This window comes from Pleurodeles waltl, chromosome 8, assembly GCF_031143425.1.
Source record: "Pleurodeles waltl isolate 20211129_DDA chromosome 8, aPleWal1.hap1.20221129, whole genome shotgun sequence".
Taxonomy (NCBI): Eukaryota; Metazoa; Chordata; class Amphibia; order Caudata; family Salamandridae; genus Pleurodeles; species Pleurodeles waltl.
Window position 1 is genome coordinate 118246401 of NC_090447.1, and position 17392 is coordinate 118263792.

At 45.3% G+C, this 17392-nt stretch overlaps 2 protein-coding genes across 11 annotated transcripts in view; one reads left to right on the forward strand and one right to left on the reverse strand.

The window, feature by feature from the left end:
• Positions 1-3828, reverse strand: part of THAP12 (THAP domain containing 12) — an 81693-nt gene extending 77865 nt beyond the window's left edge. Inside the window, exon 1 of one of the 2 annotated variants that reach the window (XM_069203882.1) lies at positions 3582-3828. In XM_069203882.1, the coding sequence (XP_069059983.1) occupies positions 3582-3670 (89 nt within the window). In that variant the 5' untranslated portion in view covers positions 3671-3828. The remainder of the gene's footprint in view (positions 1-3581) is intronic. The other variant, XM_069203883.1, reaches the window with a different exon arrangement.
• A 2692-nt stretch (positions 3829-6520) lies between these two features.
• Positions 6521-17392, forward strand: part of EMSY (EMSY transcriptional repressor, BRCA2 interacting) — a 230558-nt gene continuing 219686 nt past the window's right edge. For 7 of the 9 annotated variants that reach the window (XM_069203885.1, XM_069203891.1, XM_069203893.1 and 4 more), the window contains exons 1-2: positions 6522-6669; positions 7800-7903. In XM_069203885.1, coding sequence (XP_069059986.1) covers positions 7834-7903 — 70 coding nt within the window. In that variant the 5' untranslated portion in view covers positions 6522-6669; positions 7800-7833. Of the gene's footprint in view, positions 6716-7799; positions 7904-17392 lie in introns of all 9 variants that reach the window. The other 2 variants (XM_069203886.1, XM_069203892.1) reach the window with 2 other exon arrangements.

Consider the following 17392-nt stretch of genomic DNA (forward strand, 5'->3'; position numbering starts at 1 on the left):
TATCTAAAGAATTCCCCAAAGCAGAGACCCTAAATAGCCAGAAAAGGAGGTTTGGCTACCTAGGTGAGAGGATAGGCTAGCAACACAGGTAAGAGCCTATCAGAAGGAGTCTCTGACGTCACCTGCTGGCCCTGGCCACTCAGAGCAGTCCAGTGTGCCAGCATAACCTCTGTTTCCAAGATGGCAGAGGTCTGGAGCACACTGGAGGAGCTCTGGGCACCTCCCAAGGGAGGTGCAGGTCAGGGGAGTGGTCACTCCCCTTTCCTTTGTCCAGTTTCGCGCCAGAGCAGGGCTGGGGTTCCCTGAACCGGTGTAGACTGGCTTATACAGAAATGGGCACCATCTGTGCCCATGAAAGCATTTCCAGAGGCTGGGGGAGGCTACTCCTCCCCTGCCTTAACACCTTTTTCCAAAGGGAGAGGGTGTAACACCCTCTCTCTGAGGAAGTCCTTTGTTCTGCCTTCCTGGGCCAAGCCTGGCTGGACCCCAGGAGGGCAGAAACCTGTCTGAGGGGTTGGCAGCAGCTGCAGTGGAACCCCTGAAAAGGCAGTTTGGCAGTACCCGGGTCTGTGCTAGAGACCCGGGGAATCATGGGATTGTCTCCCCAATACCAGGATGGCATTGGGGGGCAATTCCATGATCTTAGACATGTTACATGGCCATGTTCGGAGTTACCATTGTGAAGCTACACATAGGTAGTGACCTATGTGTAGTGCACGCGTGTAATGGTGTCCCCGCACTCCCAAAGTCCGGGGAATTTGCCCTGAACAATGTGGGAGCACCTTTGCTAGTGCCAAGGTGCCCACACACGAAGTAACTTAGCACCCAACCTTTACTAGGTAAAGGTTAGACATATAGGTGACTTATAAGTTACTTAAGTGCAGTGGTAAATGGCTGTGAAATAACGTGGACGTTATTTCACTCAGGCTGCAGTGGCAGGCCTGTGTAAGAATTGTCAGAGCTCCCTATGGGTGGCAAAAGAAATGCTGCAGCCCATAGGGATCTCCTGGAACCCTAATACCCTGGGTACCTCAGTACCATATACTAGGGAATTATAAGGGTGTTCCAGTATGCCAATGTAAATTGGTAAAATTGGTCACTAGCCTGTTAGTGACAATTTGGAAAGAAATGAGAGAGCATAACCACTGAGGTTCTGATTAGCAGAGCCTCAGTGAGACAGTTAGTCATAACACAGGTAACACATACAGGGCACACTTATGAGCACTGGGGCCCTAGCTGGCAGGGTCCCAGTGACACATACAACTAAAACAACATATATACAGTGAAATATGGGGGTAACATGCCAGGCAAGATGGTACTTTCCTACAATAGGTGAATCCGATATTTGATCCTTCAGAGTTATATCTGCCTTAAGTATGTGCCAATGTTTTCTCATACATCTCCGAAGAGTCGCTGAAGCAGTAGTATAGTCGACTACACACCTTACACTATTATCTGTCACTTTGTACCTATGTCTCAAGGTGTCAGCCCTAGATAAGCGTCCAATTCTGCTACAGGCTTTGTCCAGGGTGCCAGTAGGATAGCCCCGTAATTTGAACCTGGCCGTCATGTCTTTAATATTATCTCTAAAGTCCACTTCCAAACTACAATTTCTCCTGGCACGTACCATTTCCCCATAGGGAATAGAGTGAATTTGATGTCTCGGATAACATATTCAGGTAGGCCCTCTTTCTTTTAAACACTCACCTTTACCAACGAGCATCTAATGATGCTCTTCACTTCTAGGGATCCACGACCCTGATGAATGCCCCAGACCGTTTAGGCTCTTAGCGTGGGCAGAAACATGTTGGTCCCCAATTTTTAGACTCCTTGAGTCATCATACTCAAAGGCGTCTCCATCCCTGTTGTTATTCTTACCTACAACCACCGATATTAAATTTCCGAACCCAACAGGTGATTTGTGAGGTACTTTTATCTATCACCACTCTCATCTGGATCCCTTTTAATACCCAGCAAGATCAAATTTCAGCACTCCCTCTGAAGTTCCTTTAACTACGAGGTTGAGTCCGACCAGGTAGTATTATCTTACATGGGTGGGGCTAGGTGGCCATATGATGAAGCATGACACTATAATGTGTGTGAGAGCACCTAGTCCGTAAAGGGAACTCCCTCATAGGTTTAGCCACCTGTCACATCCATATCTTTACTCCCACTAAGGAAATTGCCTAACCAGCATACTTTGAAAAGGCCAAAAGAGGCTTGTTCTTTCTACTACCACCCCACACACTTTGTGTGATTGCAGTTTCTGGAACTATTGCTTACTGCCCCAGTATGTAGACCTGCGGAAACGTGGCAAAATAAGGAAATTGCAACTATTCAAGCCCTACTATAGTAGTAGCCCTGACATAATCAGAGACGCTATTATCAGAGCTATTACATAATGAGATTGCTGCCATAATTTGTTGTTGCACTACATGGCACCAAAGTGATAAGTAGATTTGCTGAAGTCAGGATGAAGTGCGTCGGGAACACTACGTTAACTGCTTCCCAACAATTATCCGGAACTACAGACTCAGGTGGCTTCCAGTGGTCCACTACTCACGGCCAATTTGTAGTGACAAGGACACACAAATTGGATTAACAACAGGCGTTTATTAGTGGTAGAAGGGAAGAGCAAGCAAGTACGTCCTTCCACCAGAAAGTTCTGTACCAACCGTCTCCGCTAACAGTCTCCACAGAACCTCTACAGATTCTACCAATGACATGCTATGATTCTATCATTTATCTAAATCTACATACCTATAACTCCACCCATTTCACTATACTGCAAGTGCTTTGTGCTCTTCCAACCTACGGTCAATCAGATCACAAAAAACATAACTGAAGAATAAAAAAAGACTTTTCAATGTGTTTTTTTTTCTCAATATTCTGAATGTACATTAAAACTCTACTTGATTTTTTTTTTTTTATCTCCCACTTTGCTCTTTCTAAATGAAGGCCACTCCCCCACGCTCAGCCCTCCCTCACTCCAATCATTGCCGTAAAGTTTTGACGGTGGTCCTATCTGAAAACATTTGGTGGGGCGGGGGGCGAGAAGAAGAAGAAAAAAAAAAAAGTTTGAAGACCTCTGTTCTAAAGTCATGAACAAAGCAGGTGAAGAGGGGCGCGCGAAGGGTGGGGCAGATGGGCGATTACTCCAGCAGTTGGTCGTCGATCTCTTCGGTGTAATGTATTTTAGTGGGTCTTAATAAATTGATATTAGTTCACCGTCTCCCCTGATACGTGTTTCTTCACGTTGAAAGACGATCCCATACATATCCTAGAATTAATATCTTTAGGTGCAGGAAAACGCCGCTTTACACTTGCGCTACGGCCCACACAGAATTACGGTTAGCGGTCTAGACTATGACGGGTTAAGATTCTCTAGCACGCATGCGCGCAACTAACCACCAAGTCTTTATACTCCTTTGAGACAACAGCGATTGTAACGCCGCTCAACCAATTCCCAGCGTGGGATGCCGTTTCAGTCGCATTACATGACTCCGTGTGTTCGCAGACTCAACGCAGTGATTACTTTACCCCTACATGCCCCACACTGTCACGTATGAGCAGCTCCTCACCTCTCTGGGTCACGGGGGAATCTGAAGAAGGCCAGGTCTGACTGCGTGCTTTTCTGCGTGCAGTTGGGAGCCGCGCAGAAGTTAGGCATCGTATGTCTTTATACCCCAGGGGTAGGAGGAAAAAAATAATAATAAAAAATAATCGTAAACAGGCCTCTGTTTACACCACGTCTCTATGGCCCCTGAGGTGAGAGCGGCCCCACAGTGCTCTAAGCGGCCTGGAGGAATGAGCGCGCCTATTGGAAGAAAGGGGCGTATACATAGAAGAGGGACTGAGCTAGGCATGCAAGCCTAAACCCAGGATAGACACAGTTGAAAGACTTTAATGTGCATAAAGGCTGATGACGTTCAAGGCAACGAACAGTCACAAATTAATGTAACTTTGACTTAGCATTGATGCTGACTTGGTACTGACGCCGTGTCAGGACCTGAGACGAGAAGCGTGTATCTCTATTTTCACTTTATGTAATAACAGTCGTTGGCCAGTTCATTGCATTAATGAATATAGAACTATATTTCCCAGTCACTCATAGAAACAAGTAACGCAATAACTACATATACCACAAAACACGTAATACTGCTCCATATGTTCCTTTATGACATCCTCTCCTTTTTCTCTTTCTTCACTGGATTTCAGTTGTGATTCGCTACACCTTAGGTTTTTTTTTTAACTTTAAAGTGTTGAGTATTGTGCGTATTTACTACATCCATGCCAACATATTAGAAAAAGAAATAGGTAGTTTCTAAAAAATGTAATCGGGAGAATGTATTTCCCCATTGACTTTCATTAAAGTAGAGCCAGGCGGGAGACGGACAAAATTAAGCCATAGTCATTTTTTTGCTTCAAAAATCGTGAGTCTTCTGCCTGGATCGGGTCTATTGGCATGTATGCTTTAAGTTTGCTAGGAAGTTTTATATTAGTGATCCAAATTAAATGTTTAAAGGTCAGTTGTGTGATGCACGTTTTGGTAATGTTAATTTACAAATTATGGTTCATCCTACACAATTATTTCAGATACAACCTTTACCCACCAGTGTTGATATACCAGCCAACCAAGACTTGATTCTGGCTTTGTTTGTACAGTCTGCACTTAAGGAAATGCTGTGAATTTCGCAGCTTGTCTTCCTGCATCGTGGTGTCTGAGGCTCTGTTATTTTTTCATCAATTTAAAAAGTTAGGGTCTTATTTGCAAGACCTTTGGCACAAGGCAGTGCAGTAAGTGTCTTGCTGTGTCGCCCTGCGCACCAGGAAAGGGCAGAAATGTGCTGTATCTACAAGATATGATGAATTTCTGTCCTCTCCCCTGCGCTGGTGCACAAATTGCTGCCTAGCACCAAAGCAGGCACCATTGCACCATGGTGGAAGGATGCCTGCGTTGGAGGGATGATAGTATTTGTGTAGGAAGGGACAGAAAAACAATGTAGAGAGAGGTGTTTTCCCCCACAGAAGGAGGAAAAAACGGGGAGAAATAAAAATATTCCTTCCTGTTGCGTCACTTCTACGCTACCTCTGAGGTGTCGTAGGAATCTGACGCATTCCCAGACTTGTAACTTTGGGAATGCATCAGATTCCTTAGCATTCAGTGAGTGTTGCTTGGGAACACCTCAAGCAACACCCATGGATCGCCCCTTTCATGCAGTTTTATGCGTGAAAGGTGCCCATATTTACAGAGCCATGAAAAGCCATGCAAGGTGGCTTTGTGTGGCCTTGTAAATATGGGCTGGCTCACTGCGCCACCGGAGCTTAAACAAATGATGCTCCGGAGAACCAGTGTGTCGATAAGTCCTCGTAGATGAGACCCCAAGTGTTCTAGTTTTTTGTTTATTTAAAAAAATGTGGCTTTTGCTCAGTGCTTAATTTGTAAATAAAAATATGCTGGTGCCCCTTCAATACGCGGCTGCTGCAATTAAATGTGCCAACACGGGATACTGAGGCAGCCAGTGCTTTAAATGGGCTGGTACTGTCCAGTACGAAGTACCAGCACTTTTTTATTTTGAGACAGGGAGTACCGGCACATCGCAAGAAAAACATAATACTTTTAATAGGAGAGTACCAGCACTTCCCAGAAAGAAGCAGGTACTCTGGCACAGAGTACCTGCACTTTATTTTTTCCTTTTCAAGCACTGGAGGCAGTGTAATCCTGAAGCCATCTCTGACCTCTTTAATCCATTTACAGCCAATTCCTACCCCTTCAGCTCACTCCTGCAGCTTCTGCGAGTGTGACACTTTTTCGTTTTTTTCTCTTCCTCCGTCTTTTCCATATGTCTTTGCTCGCAGTAAATGCTTGAGGCAGAATAATAAGTGCGGGTGCTCTGCACCGGAAACAACAAGCACAAATTAAGCACTGCTTTTGCTGACGCTACGTTGCTTGATGGGCCAGGGGAAACGATCGGGAGCGTGCAGACCTATTTCTGTTTGCACATTGAAAGTTGTCTATTGGGTTGTTCTGGTTTACCGGTTATCGGTTCTCTTTGCCCTGATCTTTTGTTCCAAAAACTCTTGTAGTTTTAATACGTGTCATTTTTCTGTCCTTGTCCGAAAGCTCCGGCTTTGCTGCTCGCCTATAGCATACATCCACGTTGCTGAGTAGTAGCTACACATGACTAACGTTAGTGTACAGTACACGAATTTAATTAGAAATTTTTTAAAAAATGTAGTGTTCACAAGTAGGCAGCCAGACAACAAGGCGTGATTTAACTTTAGTAATAGTTTTAATTATCACTAAGTATGATCTTCTCATGAATGTGTTCATATTTGACAGGTGTAGGTATTTGCAGAGACAACCACGAAACATTACCAGACGCATTACCATAATTTCACTTTATCTGTTTTTTGAAAGCCCATTCAAACAGTTAACATATCGAAATTTCTAGTTAATGTATACGTTTTGTCTCAGCGGTCCTTTGTTTATGTCACTGTAAGAAACTGATTGTCTTCGTTAAAAACTTCAACTCCCGGCATTCTCTGGCTGTACGCCTGCGCACTGGATGCCCGCGCCATCTTTTGCATCTTTAGAACCACAGTTAGGAAGGCTAACCCTGTTTTGTGTGTCTGAAAGCCACTGGTTCACCGATGCTCCTGGGGAAGGTGGGTACGGCTCCTCGGAAGATGGGAGAAGTATCATCGTAGAAGGGTAGGACCCCTCTTTTCTCGCAGGCAGCTCCTTTGTGTCTCTGTGGCCATAGATGGCAAAGCTACTCCTGTCACTGAGCCATGGCTCCCCCTTCTCCTTGCGACCGGAGAGATCCGTAGTTCAGGGTCAGACCTGCTCGTTAACGGGTTATCTTCAACATTCTCGGACAGTCCTGCCGACAGAATATATAACCTTCCTCAGAGCCAACCTAGTGACAGACTTCTGTCTACTGACACCCCATATTGTTAATCATGCATAACAAATTTCCTATCTACTATTTTCTTATCTGCTGCTGTATGTAGCCCAGTACCCACATTGCTACCTACAGACACCCCGATCGTCCTGGAATCTTTCCACTGCCCATAAGCCTTGTTTTTTTTTATTGTCTGTCCCTCGACTTTCTCTGCAGCCTCTGCGCACCTTTCGGTCTCGACCTCCACGGTTCTCTTTCCCGAGCATCAGCCCTGCTCCTCCTCTCAGCGTCTGCTCTTCCTTCAGTTCACACGTACTTCTCTTCCCCTCGGTCTCTGCATTCCTCGCCATCCCGACCCTTGCTTCCTTGTTCTTTTAAGCGCTGCTCCCCCCAGACATTACTCCCCTGTCCCTGTACGACTAACCTTATTAACCCCACCGCCCTTCTACTCTCTATCCAAGTACTCCTTTCCCTCACTCTACTTCTTCGCTGCTCCCTCCTCCCCCGTAACCGACGCCTCTTTCTTTCTTTCTCAGCTTCTTCACCGATCTCCTCCACAGCCTTTGCACCGCCCTTTCCATGCAGTGCTCTCTGCCCTCTTTTTTGCATTCACCCACCTCCCTTTTCTGTACTCGTCCCCGGCTTCTGCTGCGTCGCTAACTACATAGGTTTGATGCCAGCTGCGTGCAAGTCTTACAGATGGGGTAGCAGTCCAGTGGTTAGAGCAGGCTTTTTTAGGGCTAGCCCGGAATAAGCAAAATATAGGCCACTTAAAAATCACTCGTCGAAACCATCACACTTGAAGCTCTACTGGAGTTCACAGTTTGGAGAAGTCCATGTTTTGAGATTGTCCCCTGCGCCCCCTTCATAGCCTGTAACTTGCTTCTGCAGGGAGGGAGCAGGTCTGTGACCTGAATGCAGGAAGATGCCCGTGGTATGGCCAACACTCCTGGATCTGAGCCGGGATGAGTGCAAGAGGATTCTGCGCAAGTTGGGTAAGAAAAAGTGCATTTGCGACGACTGCTGCCCTGCTTTCTGCTGGACAGGCTGCCACTCCTTGTGCGTTCGTTGTCTCTTCTGTTTGTTGTTATTCGATTGCAGAAATCGTATGTAATTTGAAGTCCCATGTTCCAGAAATATCAGCTTCAATCCAGTGTCATACACGAGTAGCAATTATTTCACACTGCAAGGTTTGCCCCTTCGCAGTTGTTACAATGAAAGGGTTCTCATCAGCTTTCGCCTGATGTGTGGGAAGGAATACAAATAATTTTTTTGTTATAGTAACTCCACGACCTTAGGTAGTTTAGTTTCTTTTCCAGTTCCCGCCAGTTAAGTGAGCAAATACCTGGGGTATAGTGCTGTAGCTGGTCATCCAGTCATTTAGATAAAGCTTTGTATAAAATCTGGTCTCTGGAAGACTCAGACCATTCGCAGGTTTTGAAAATGGTATATGTGTTTCTATAGAACTGAGGAAGAAAACTGCAAAATCTCTTGTAAGCTGTTGTTTTCTTGTATAATACTGATGCCTTGTTCCAAATCGGATTCCCACTGACCTATTCGAGGATTATTTTAAGTATCGTTCCATGCCTGAAAGTCGCTATAGGTTTTGAAACGCATGTCAGCTGCCTTAGGTTTACTTTGAGTTATGTGCTAAAAGCCCTTTTTGTCGGTGCAGGTTGAGGTGAAATATCAAGTTGGACCTGCTGTAATTGATTGAGTATAGTACTCGAACCTTGGTTACTGATGTGACTTCAGAGCTGTATATTCGTGTTCTTGTGCCTTTCTGTAATTGATCACTTCATATCAACTCCATGGAATCTGCAACAGAATGCCACGATATGAGAGGTGCATGTGTTTTGGAGTCGAGGGATTAAAACGAATAATGGAAGGCGAGAGCTTGTGGGTATAATATATTCAGTCATAAACGTATTAGCTGCTTACACTTGTCAGGTACTGTTTATTTGGAACATTCTGTTGGAGGATCTTAATGGGGGGTCGGGGGACTTAAAATCAAATACTTGGTAAGACGCGTTGTCTTTGACTATAGGTATGTGCTTTCAAAGTTTACTTTTATGCTACCTAGGATCTTTTTCCAACTAAGTTGCTAATAGCCAGTCAGACGCAAACAGAATTTTGGGCACATTTTTGACATTACATGCACACATTTTGTATTACCCTCTGCAAAAAATGAAATAATGAGGGTGTGGAAAACTCCTCGCTCTGAGGTTTGTAACTTGCACTTTGTTTAAATCATGAGTAAAGTTGGCACTTCCTTTTGACTTGTGACATAGCCTTAATGGCGTATTCCCATGTTACATATACAAAATAAGTAAATGTGGATTGTTTAGAGCACAATTTATTTTGTGCTAATCTTATTTAGGTAACCACTCATTAGCAGGGAAATTTGTAGTTCGATTTTGTGGTGATGTTTACTTTTCTTTAAATGTCTCTTTATTAGATATTTTAATAGTGTTAACAACACGTTACAGCTAGTTAGTGATACCTTCCAGCCTTAACATTGCTCTAGATTTCATGCAATATTAGTGTTGAAAAATACAGCGAACCCATCACTTGTCAAGGCAGTAATCATGTAATTGACATTAATCAACAATTGTTTCAGCGTTGGTCATGGTTGGAGAAAAATGGGACACACCAGAAAAAGAAAGCAAACAACATCATATAACTCCCACATAAATGAGCAAGGTACAGGCAAGGAAGTAGGGATTAAGGGGAAACATGGGAGCATTAGAGAGCAGGTGTGTGGATCCCACTCGCGAGCGCATATGAAAAGAAAAAAGGAGCGGGGGGGCTCTAGTAGTTGGTGCAGGGGCCATAAGTGAGTAGTTCGCTGGTAGAAAGGGAGGGCCCTGGAGAGCGGACATCCTGTAGTCAGTTGCTGGGTTAAGGCGATGCAGCTAATGTGTGTCCAGTCCAAAAGTGTCTTATCAGTTAACATAGTCGGGCGAATGCCCAGTATCGCCATGCTGTATGTGGTTGGGAAGGGATAACCAACCACGCCTTTAGTGTGACTTAGGATTTCTTTCCAAAATGTTGCGATCAAGGACCAAGGCCACCAGATATGGCAGAAGTTGCCCCGTCAGTTTTGAATTGCCTACATAGTTTGGAGGTTCCCGGGTATATCTGCGCCAGCCGAGAGTGGGTGTAATACCATTGGTACAGTAGCTTGTATGCAGTTTCCCGGAGGGAGAGGCTGAAAAACAATTTGGGGCTAACTCGTCAAAGTGTTTCTCATTGCTTCAAAGATATCTCCTTGCCCACCTCCGAGTTCCATGCAGACTGATAAGGCTGGGGATTCATTGAAACAGAGCGTTGGAGCAATCTATGAGTATTGGAAATCAGTCCTTTCGATCCCTTATAGGTGCGTACCAATGTTTCAAATAAAGTGAAAGGGCGGATAGCCGCCAGGTATATAGAGGGGTGCAGTACCCTGTGTCTTAAATGCAGATACTGTAAACAGTGTGAGTCTTGGAGTATGTAGCCTTTCTTGCATTTGGCAAAGGTTTTCATTATGGGGCCCATAAAAATGTCTTGTATTGTCTGGCAGTCCTTATCGGTCCATCCATGAAATGCATGTGTGGAGAGGGCTGGTGGGAATTCCAGGTTACGGGCAGTCAGTGTGTTTGGAGAGGGAAAAGAGGTGAGGCCGCGCCTCACAGCTATTCTATCCCAGATATCCAGCGCAGTTTTCGTGTGCTTAGCTAAGTATGGACTACGGGGCCTGGCGTGTTCTGGGAGTCATGCTAAGTCCGACAGGGGTCTGCAGGCCACTGCGCGGTCCATGTGGAACCTTTAGCAATTGCATTTGCATGCCGTCCAGGCAGATCTGAAGCGTAGGTTCGCTGCCCAGTAATACTCTAGGAGGCTAGGGCATTCTAAGCCTCCTTGGTCACGTGGCTGCATCAGTTGTTTTTTCGAGATTCTAGGCTTTTTGTTCCAAGTAAAGGCACTGATAGCCCGCTGTAGTCTAGTAATGTCGTCCTGCGGAATAGGTGTGGGTAAGGTTTGGAACAAGTAGGGAACCCTCCTCAAAAATACTAATTATATTAATCCGCCCTAGCCACGAGATACACAGTGGCTGCCACTGGCGGAGGTCTTCTAATATGCCCTTCCGAAGAGGGGGCCAGTTCACTGCAGTCCATGTGTCGTGGGTGGCTGTAAGGTTAGGGCCCAAATATGTATCAGATCATGTTCGGTTCCCATTTAAAAGGTGCCAGGCTTTGTAAGTGCGAGATCTCTGATCTCGGAATCGCGAGGTTCAGGACGGACAATTTAGACATGTTTACTTTGAAGCCAGAAGCAGCTGCAAATGTGGTCAAGAGCCTGGACAACCACCAGCAGAGACTTAGAGGGCTGTGTGAGAGTTAATAACAGGTCATCTGGAAAGAGACTGACTTTGCGTTCCCTCCCACCAAAGGGAATTCCCGCAACCTCATTGGTCAGCCGTAGTGTGATGGCGAGAGATTCAAGAGCTAGAGCAAAAAGCAGGGGCGACAGAGGGCACCTCTGCTTAGTGCCCCTTTCAATTTGGATTGGAGCCGTGCAAGTACCATTGACTCGGATGTGGCTGTTAGGGTGACATATGACGCCGTTATCTTAGTGAGCAGGTTGAGACCCATCCCATTCTTAAGGACAGATTTAAGGAAGGCCCACTTAGCCCTGTCAAAGGCCTTTTCTGCATACAGGGACATCAGAAAGGCCGGTAGTTGGTGTCTGGACCTTCTTTATGAGGTGTGCGATTTTTTTTTTTAATTTTTTTATTTTTTTATTGTTTTTTTTTCTGCCCCATGTCTGTCCTGTATAAACCCCACTTAATCAGGGTCTATGAGGCCAGGTAGGAAATGCTTCAATTGCATAGCCAATATTTTAGTGAAATACTTTGCATCAGTGTTGAGCAGGGCTATTGGGCGTACGATTGGCAGTAGGAGGGGTCTTTGCCCGGCTCAGGGATTTTGGCAATCTCAGCCATCGCCCTGGTAGGGGTAATGCCTGTGTCATGGGTGAATGAATTGAAAAGGTAGAGGCGAATGTCCAAGTTCAGACAGGAATAGTCTAAAAAAGCTGACTGGGAGACCATCCGGTCTGGGGGACTTCCCTTGTGTTAGGACCCGTTGGGCCTTCGTGATCTTGTCAAGGGTGATAAGGTCATCAACTTGAGCGGAGAGGTTCCCGTACGCAGGCCTCCAGATATTCCTCTATTACTGGTTGAGGTACCTCCTCTCTTGTATATAGCTGTTGATAAAAGGTGTGGAAAGCTCAACACTTATCTTGCGCCCCGTGCACCCACTCGCTCTCAGTAGAATGGAGCTTTCAATGCATGCCTTTAGCTGTGACGGGCGGAATTGTCGTGCTAAGAGGGGGCACGTTTTGTTGCCCCTCTCGTTAAAGCGCTGCTTAAACAGAGCGCACTCCACACACTTTTCTGTATTGAATGATGCCCTATGGGTTCATGTTGATTCTGTCCCACATTATAAAATGTGGGAATAGCTCACCACCTTGTGTGGTCAGATTTTCCTTGGAGCGTTTAGCTTCCAGAGATAAAATTGAGGCTCCCACACATCCTCTGGGACTCATTCCTGTTGGTCATCATCCTACTATAGCATTGCATCATCACTTTCCACAATAAGTCTTTACTGTGGACCTGATTTTTTATAAACACTATGTACTAATCCCTTATTTTCTCAAATTGCGTTGATCAGACACCGCCGTCATTCCTTTCAAAGTTCTGAACTTAACACATCATTGCTATGATAAACCAGAGACATAAATAGGAAAATATAGAGACATGTAGACATTAATGTAGGAAGCTGGCTTTTCATATAGTGGACCGAAAAGAGGTATATTGTGCAGAAAGTCCATGTAAGCCCCAGAGGGATTACAGAGGCACAAATGACACTCTAAATGCTCTCTTTTGTGGTAGTGTGGGTGAACATTTAGGTTTATCAGAGGGTAGTGCTGAGCATGTATTGTATGCACACTTTGGCAATAAGTGAGACACACGTTCAACAAAGAAACCCAACACCAATTTATAAAAACACATACTTTTGTATACATTTTGATGCCAAGATCATCAGAATCTGGTGAGGAGTTCTCAAGTTGGGTATGTTTACAGTTTTGGAAAGTCGACAGTGCATTTTTTTGAAGCTGCAGCATTACCCTAGGGGAGAGAAAACATATGGCAAACAGGTAGTTCCCAGTAACTCACAGGATTGTTCTCCAGGACTTAAGTTGAGTATGGGGTAGGGTCCAAGACCACACCAACAGGTCACCTCGGAGACCTCTGGGGTGTCCGGGTGCAGAGGTGTGTTAAGGCGTCGGGTGTCCCGTTCACTCCTATGGGGAAACGTCAGTTTCCAAAAATGCTGCAGATAGGGATTTGGGCTCTAGTTTGGGTGAACCACCAATGGGGTTCATTTTTTGAGATGCTCAGGGACATAAGGACACCAGTGTTCCTTTTCTCCTCTGTCCGAGGCAGTCGGGTGCAGAGGTATCTTGGAACGTCAGGTTTCTGTCACTGGTGGTGGTCGTGGTAGAGGAGCGGGGGCTGCAAAAAGAGGCTGCAGGTGTGGACTGGGTGTCCAGTATGCCTGAACCAACAAGTGGTCTCAGGTCTCACAAGGCTCAGGGACTTGGGGACACCTTTGGTCCTCTTTTCCTCGGTCCAGGGCAGCCTGGTGCAGAGGTGTAGTGGACCATCTGGTTTACTGTCACCAGTGGCAGTCGCAGCAGAGGGGACCTGCAGAAGGAGGTTGCAGGTGGCAACTGAGTGTCCAGTCTTGCCAAACCCAAGGGTGGGCTGAGCTCCAGAGGGTCTCAGGACTCTGAGGGCGCCATTGACACCCTCGGACTTGGGCTGCTCGGCACGGGTGCAGAGGTGCTTTGAGGTGTCGATTTGCATTGATCAGAGACTGGCTGTGGGTCTTGGTGACCTGGTAAGAAGGGGAAACAGGACAGTGCTGCCACTCTCCTGAATTACCTTTTGGATCCTGACGTCCCTCAATGGTAGGTCTACCTTGGTGCTGTTGGAGTCTGGATTGGACTACCAACAAACCTTGATACCTTAAGGGATCCGGTACCCCAGGTATAGGTGCAGGGAGCCTCCGGGTGGGGTCCGCGTCTCTGGACTTCGGTTAAATGGCAGGGCTGACCTTTTGGGCTCCTAAGAATCTTCTCCTGTGTTGTTTATCCCTCGGAGAGCCAAATGGCTTACGAGGCAGAGCACTGGACCTTAAAAGCCTTGCCTGCAGATTCAGGGAAGCAGCTCCTCTGCTCCAAGGGATATTCTTCTGGTGATTTGTGAAGCACTGGCAGCTCTCTGGGTTTCTTGGAGTGTGCACAACGACCAGACTAGTCCATTTCTGCACTAGGGACGGGTGCAGCAGGTGTGCTAGCAGGGTTGGTGCAGAGTCAGTTGTGTTCCTCGTTTCACGGATCGGCAGTCTTCTTTTGTCCACTCCTTCTGTTGTGTGTGTGTGTGTCGTAATCCAAAGTCCAGGTATTTGGGGGGAGGGGAGGTCCCCTAAATATTCAACTTAGGGGCATTAAGGGAAGTGAGGGGTATTACCATGTCCCAGAATTCCTAATTTCACCACACACAAGGCGGTGGAATTACTAATTTTGTGTTCACTTCGGGCTGATTGCCATAGAGGTGTTTTCAGCCTGCTAGTGCAAGCACGCTTCCTACGTAGCTAATTTTCCCACCTATCCATGCGCCAAATGGGCCCTAGCCAGGGTGGGTGGGATCTCCTCATCACTGATTGAAGCTTGGTCCGAAAACCAAAGACTGTGGCCTCTTTGAAGCCCCCTACCTTGGAATGCAGATTTGCAGGTCATCCTGTTGGGAGGGGTGTGTAACACCCCTGCCAGAGCAGGCTTTGTTCCTGACTACTCGAGAGCAAAGGCTCTTGCCCTTGGGAGTCAGAAAATCGTCTGTTGGTGGCAGACTGGTTGAAACCAGTCAGCACACCAGCAGTTGGTAGATTTTTTCAGGGGGCACCTCTAAGGTGCCCTCTGGATGCGTTTATTAATAAATCCATCACTGGAATCAGTGAGGGTTTATTAATATGAGATGTTTGATACTAAACATCCCTAGTCTCAGTGAAGCCATCATCTAGCTAGGGAACTCATATTGATAAGTGGCCGGAACATGCATTTAAAAATGACTTCCCTGAACACTTACTATGTCTAAGAAACAGCAAAAACACAGTAGGGGCATATCTGCTCATGCAGATATGTCCTCACCTGTAATATAATGCACCCTACCTTAGGACTGTAAAGCCTGCTGTGGGGATGACTTACAAATATTACAGGCAGTGTTAGGGGACATGGCACACAAGTGTGTGTTATTTCACGTTTTCACTTTTTAGAGCACCTTGTCACACAGCCTGCAGTAGCAATCTGTATGAGGTTGGTGCTGGGTCCCTTGCAGTGGCACAAGTTAAGCTGCAGCTCTTAAGGGACCTGCTTTAGTACCTATGCCCTAGGTACCAGAGGTACCATTTACTAGGGATTACAAAGGTGCTAAAGGTCTGCTCATTTGGGGATCAAGTGTCCAGTGTTCTTGTTTTTGGGGAAGGAACACGGGGACAGGGGAACTGGTTAACAGGAACCCAGTGCACTTTAGTCAAAGTTGCATCAAAACCAGGCAAAAGTGGTGGGACTACTGCAACCAAAACCCAGTTTACTACAATTAACAACCACAATTGGCAAAGTCAGCAGGTTTGTTTTTGATGTGCTAATGCATGTAAACACATGCATGCTTAAAGCCATGGTTTGTCTTTTTAAGTCTCTTTTTGTCCCTCGTTTGCTTGTGCCCTCTCTTTCAATATGACCACCTTCTTCTGACGCTTCTAGATAGCATTGAGTGGAAGCCACAAATAACAAGTGTTGGCAGTTACTTAGCATGGGTGATCTTGTGCTGGCTCCATAGCTTCAGAGGAAAACAAAGGTAACATCTTTCTCAAGAGTCTTATCTGTTAGAAAGAACATTGACCTGATCTGCCCTTCTGCTTTCAGTAGTGGTAGTTTTTATTACCTTGGTAATTAGTGAGTGTGGGGCACCCATCTTACTGGGAAACAGGATGTTTGTCCTCAAATTGCCCCACAAGGATGAGAACCTGAATCGTTTTGGTATCAAGCATCACCAAGTTCCTGTTTAGCCAAGTCTGGCAGTTAAAAAGGACCGTCTATTTTGCCGAAGCTCAGGCTTAGGTCTGTGAAAACATAGTTGAAGGAGTTGTTGACTTCTGTTAAGAATAAGACTTGCCAGCTACCTATATTAAATTAGATATGTTTTGTGTAACGAGTGGTGATTGGGTCCTGCCTTTATCAAAAGCAGCAGATTGTTCCAGTACCAATAGGAATTTTTGCTGTCCTCCTATAGTTGCCTTTAGCTACTACTCATGCATTTTGGCCAGGCTTTGCAGTGATGTAGATGGATGTGATCTCCCACGTGATCGCATTTTTCACAATGTTCTTGAAGCTACGCAGGTTCTAATTTTCACTTTATCTGCATGAGCTAGATTGTTTAGTTATAGGTCTTATGGAGTGTTTTGCATTTATTTCTTCTACGCAATGGTACTTGTATAGCTCAACCTAACTCTGAGGCCGCAGAATCTTTAACAAAGGGAGTGAGTGACCGATTGTAGGTCAGACCATTTATGACCATTTACGAGGTAGTTAAGAGGTTAAGCACTACTTTGTAGGTGGGGGGTAGTGCTCCTTAAATCTGTTATAAATCCATTAGAAAGGGAACTTTTAGTAGTGCTCGCACATATTTATTAAGTCAGTTTAGAATTAGTCTGGCTTGCTGTAGGTGAAAAGACAAAACAGAAGCTAATTTTAAACCAATTTTCTTTGCAGTTTTGTAATTGAAAACCATTATAGGTGTATATAAATCGGTATTGCTTAGCTGTTCTGGTTGATTAATTGGGGGGGGGGTCGATGTTGTATTGAATTTCTAATTAAAACTACTTTCTCAGTAAAACCTTTGTCTCAAAGACGTGATGTGGTTTATGTTAATATTATGGCCCAGGCCATAAACTACTTCTGCCTTGTATATTTTGCTTGGAAAATAGGCTTTTTTGCAAATCTAGTGTGGAACTTTTTTGTCAGTTCTGCTGTCGATTTTACTGTTGATAGTATTTTTTTCATCTCCATAAAGTGCAGCTGTTCCCATTTGCAGTGTAATTTACAGAGGCAAACTTCCTTTCCCCCCCCAGGTAAAAAAAAGCGTTACTTTTTTATGCTACCCTCATGTGAATTTTGCCAACTCAGTATATAAAGAGAAATAAGAAATAGTTGTCTTTGTAAATAAAATTGCTCATTATTTTGTTACGTAATCAGTAAACAAAGGTGGTTCCAAGGCAGCGCGCTCTGGCTGCTGGTGCAATCGATTGAGGTTAACCACACACCCCTAATTTTAAATCACCAAAAAGTTTGCTGCACTCTCAGAAGGTAAATTTGCT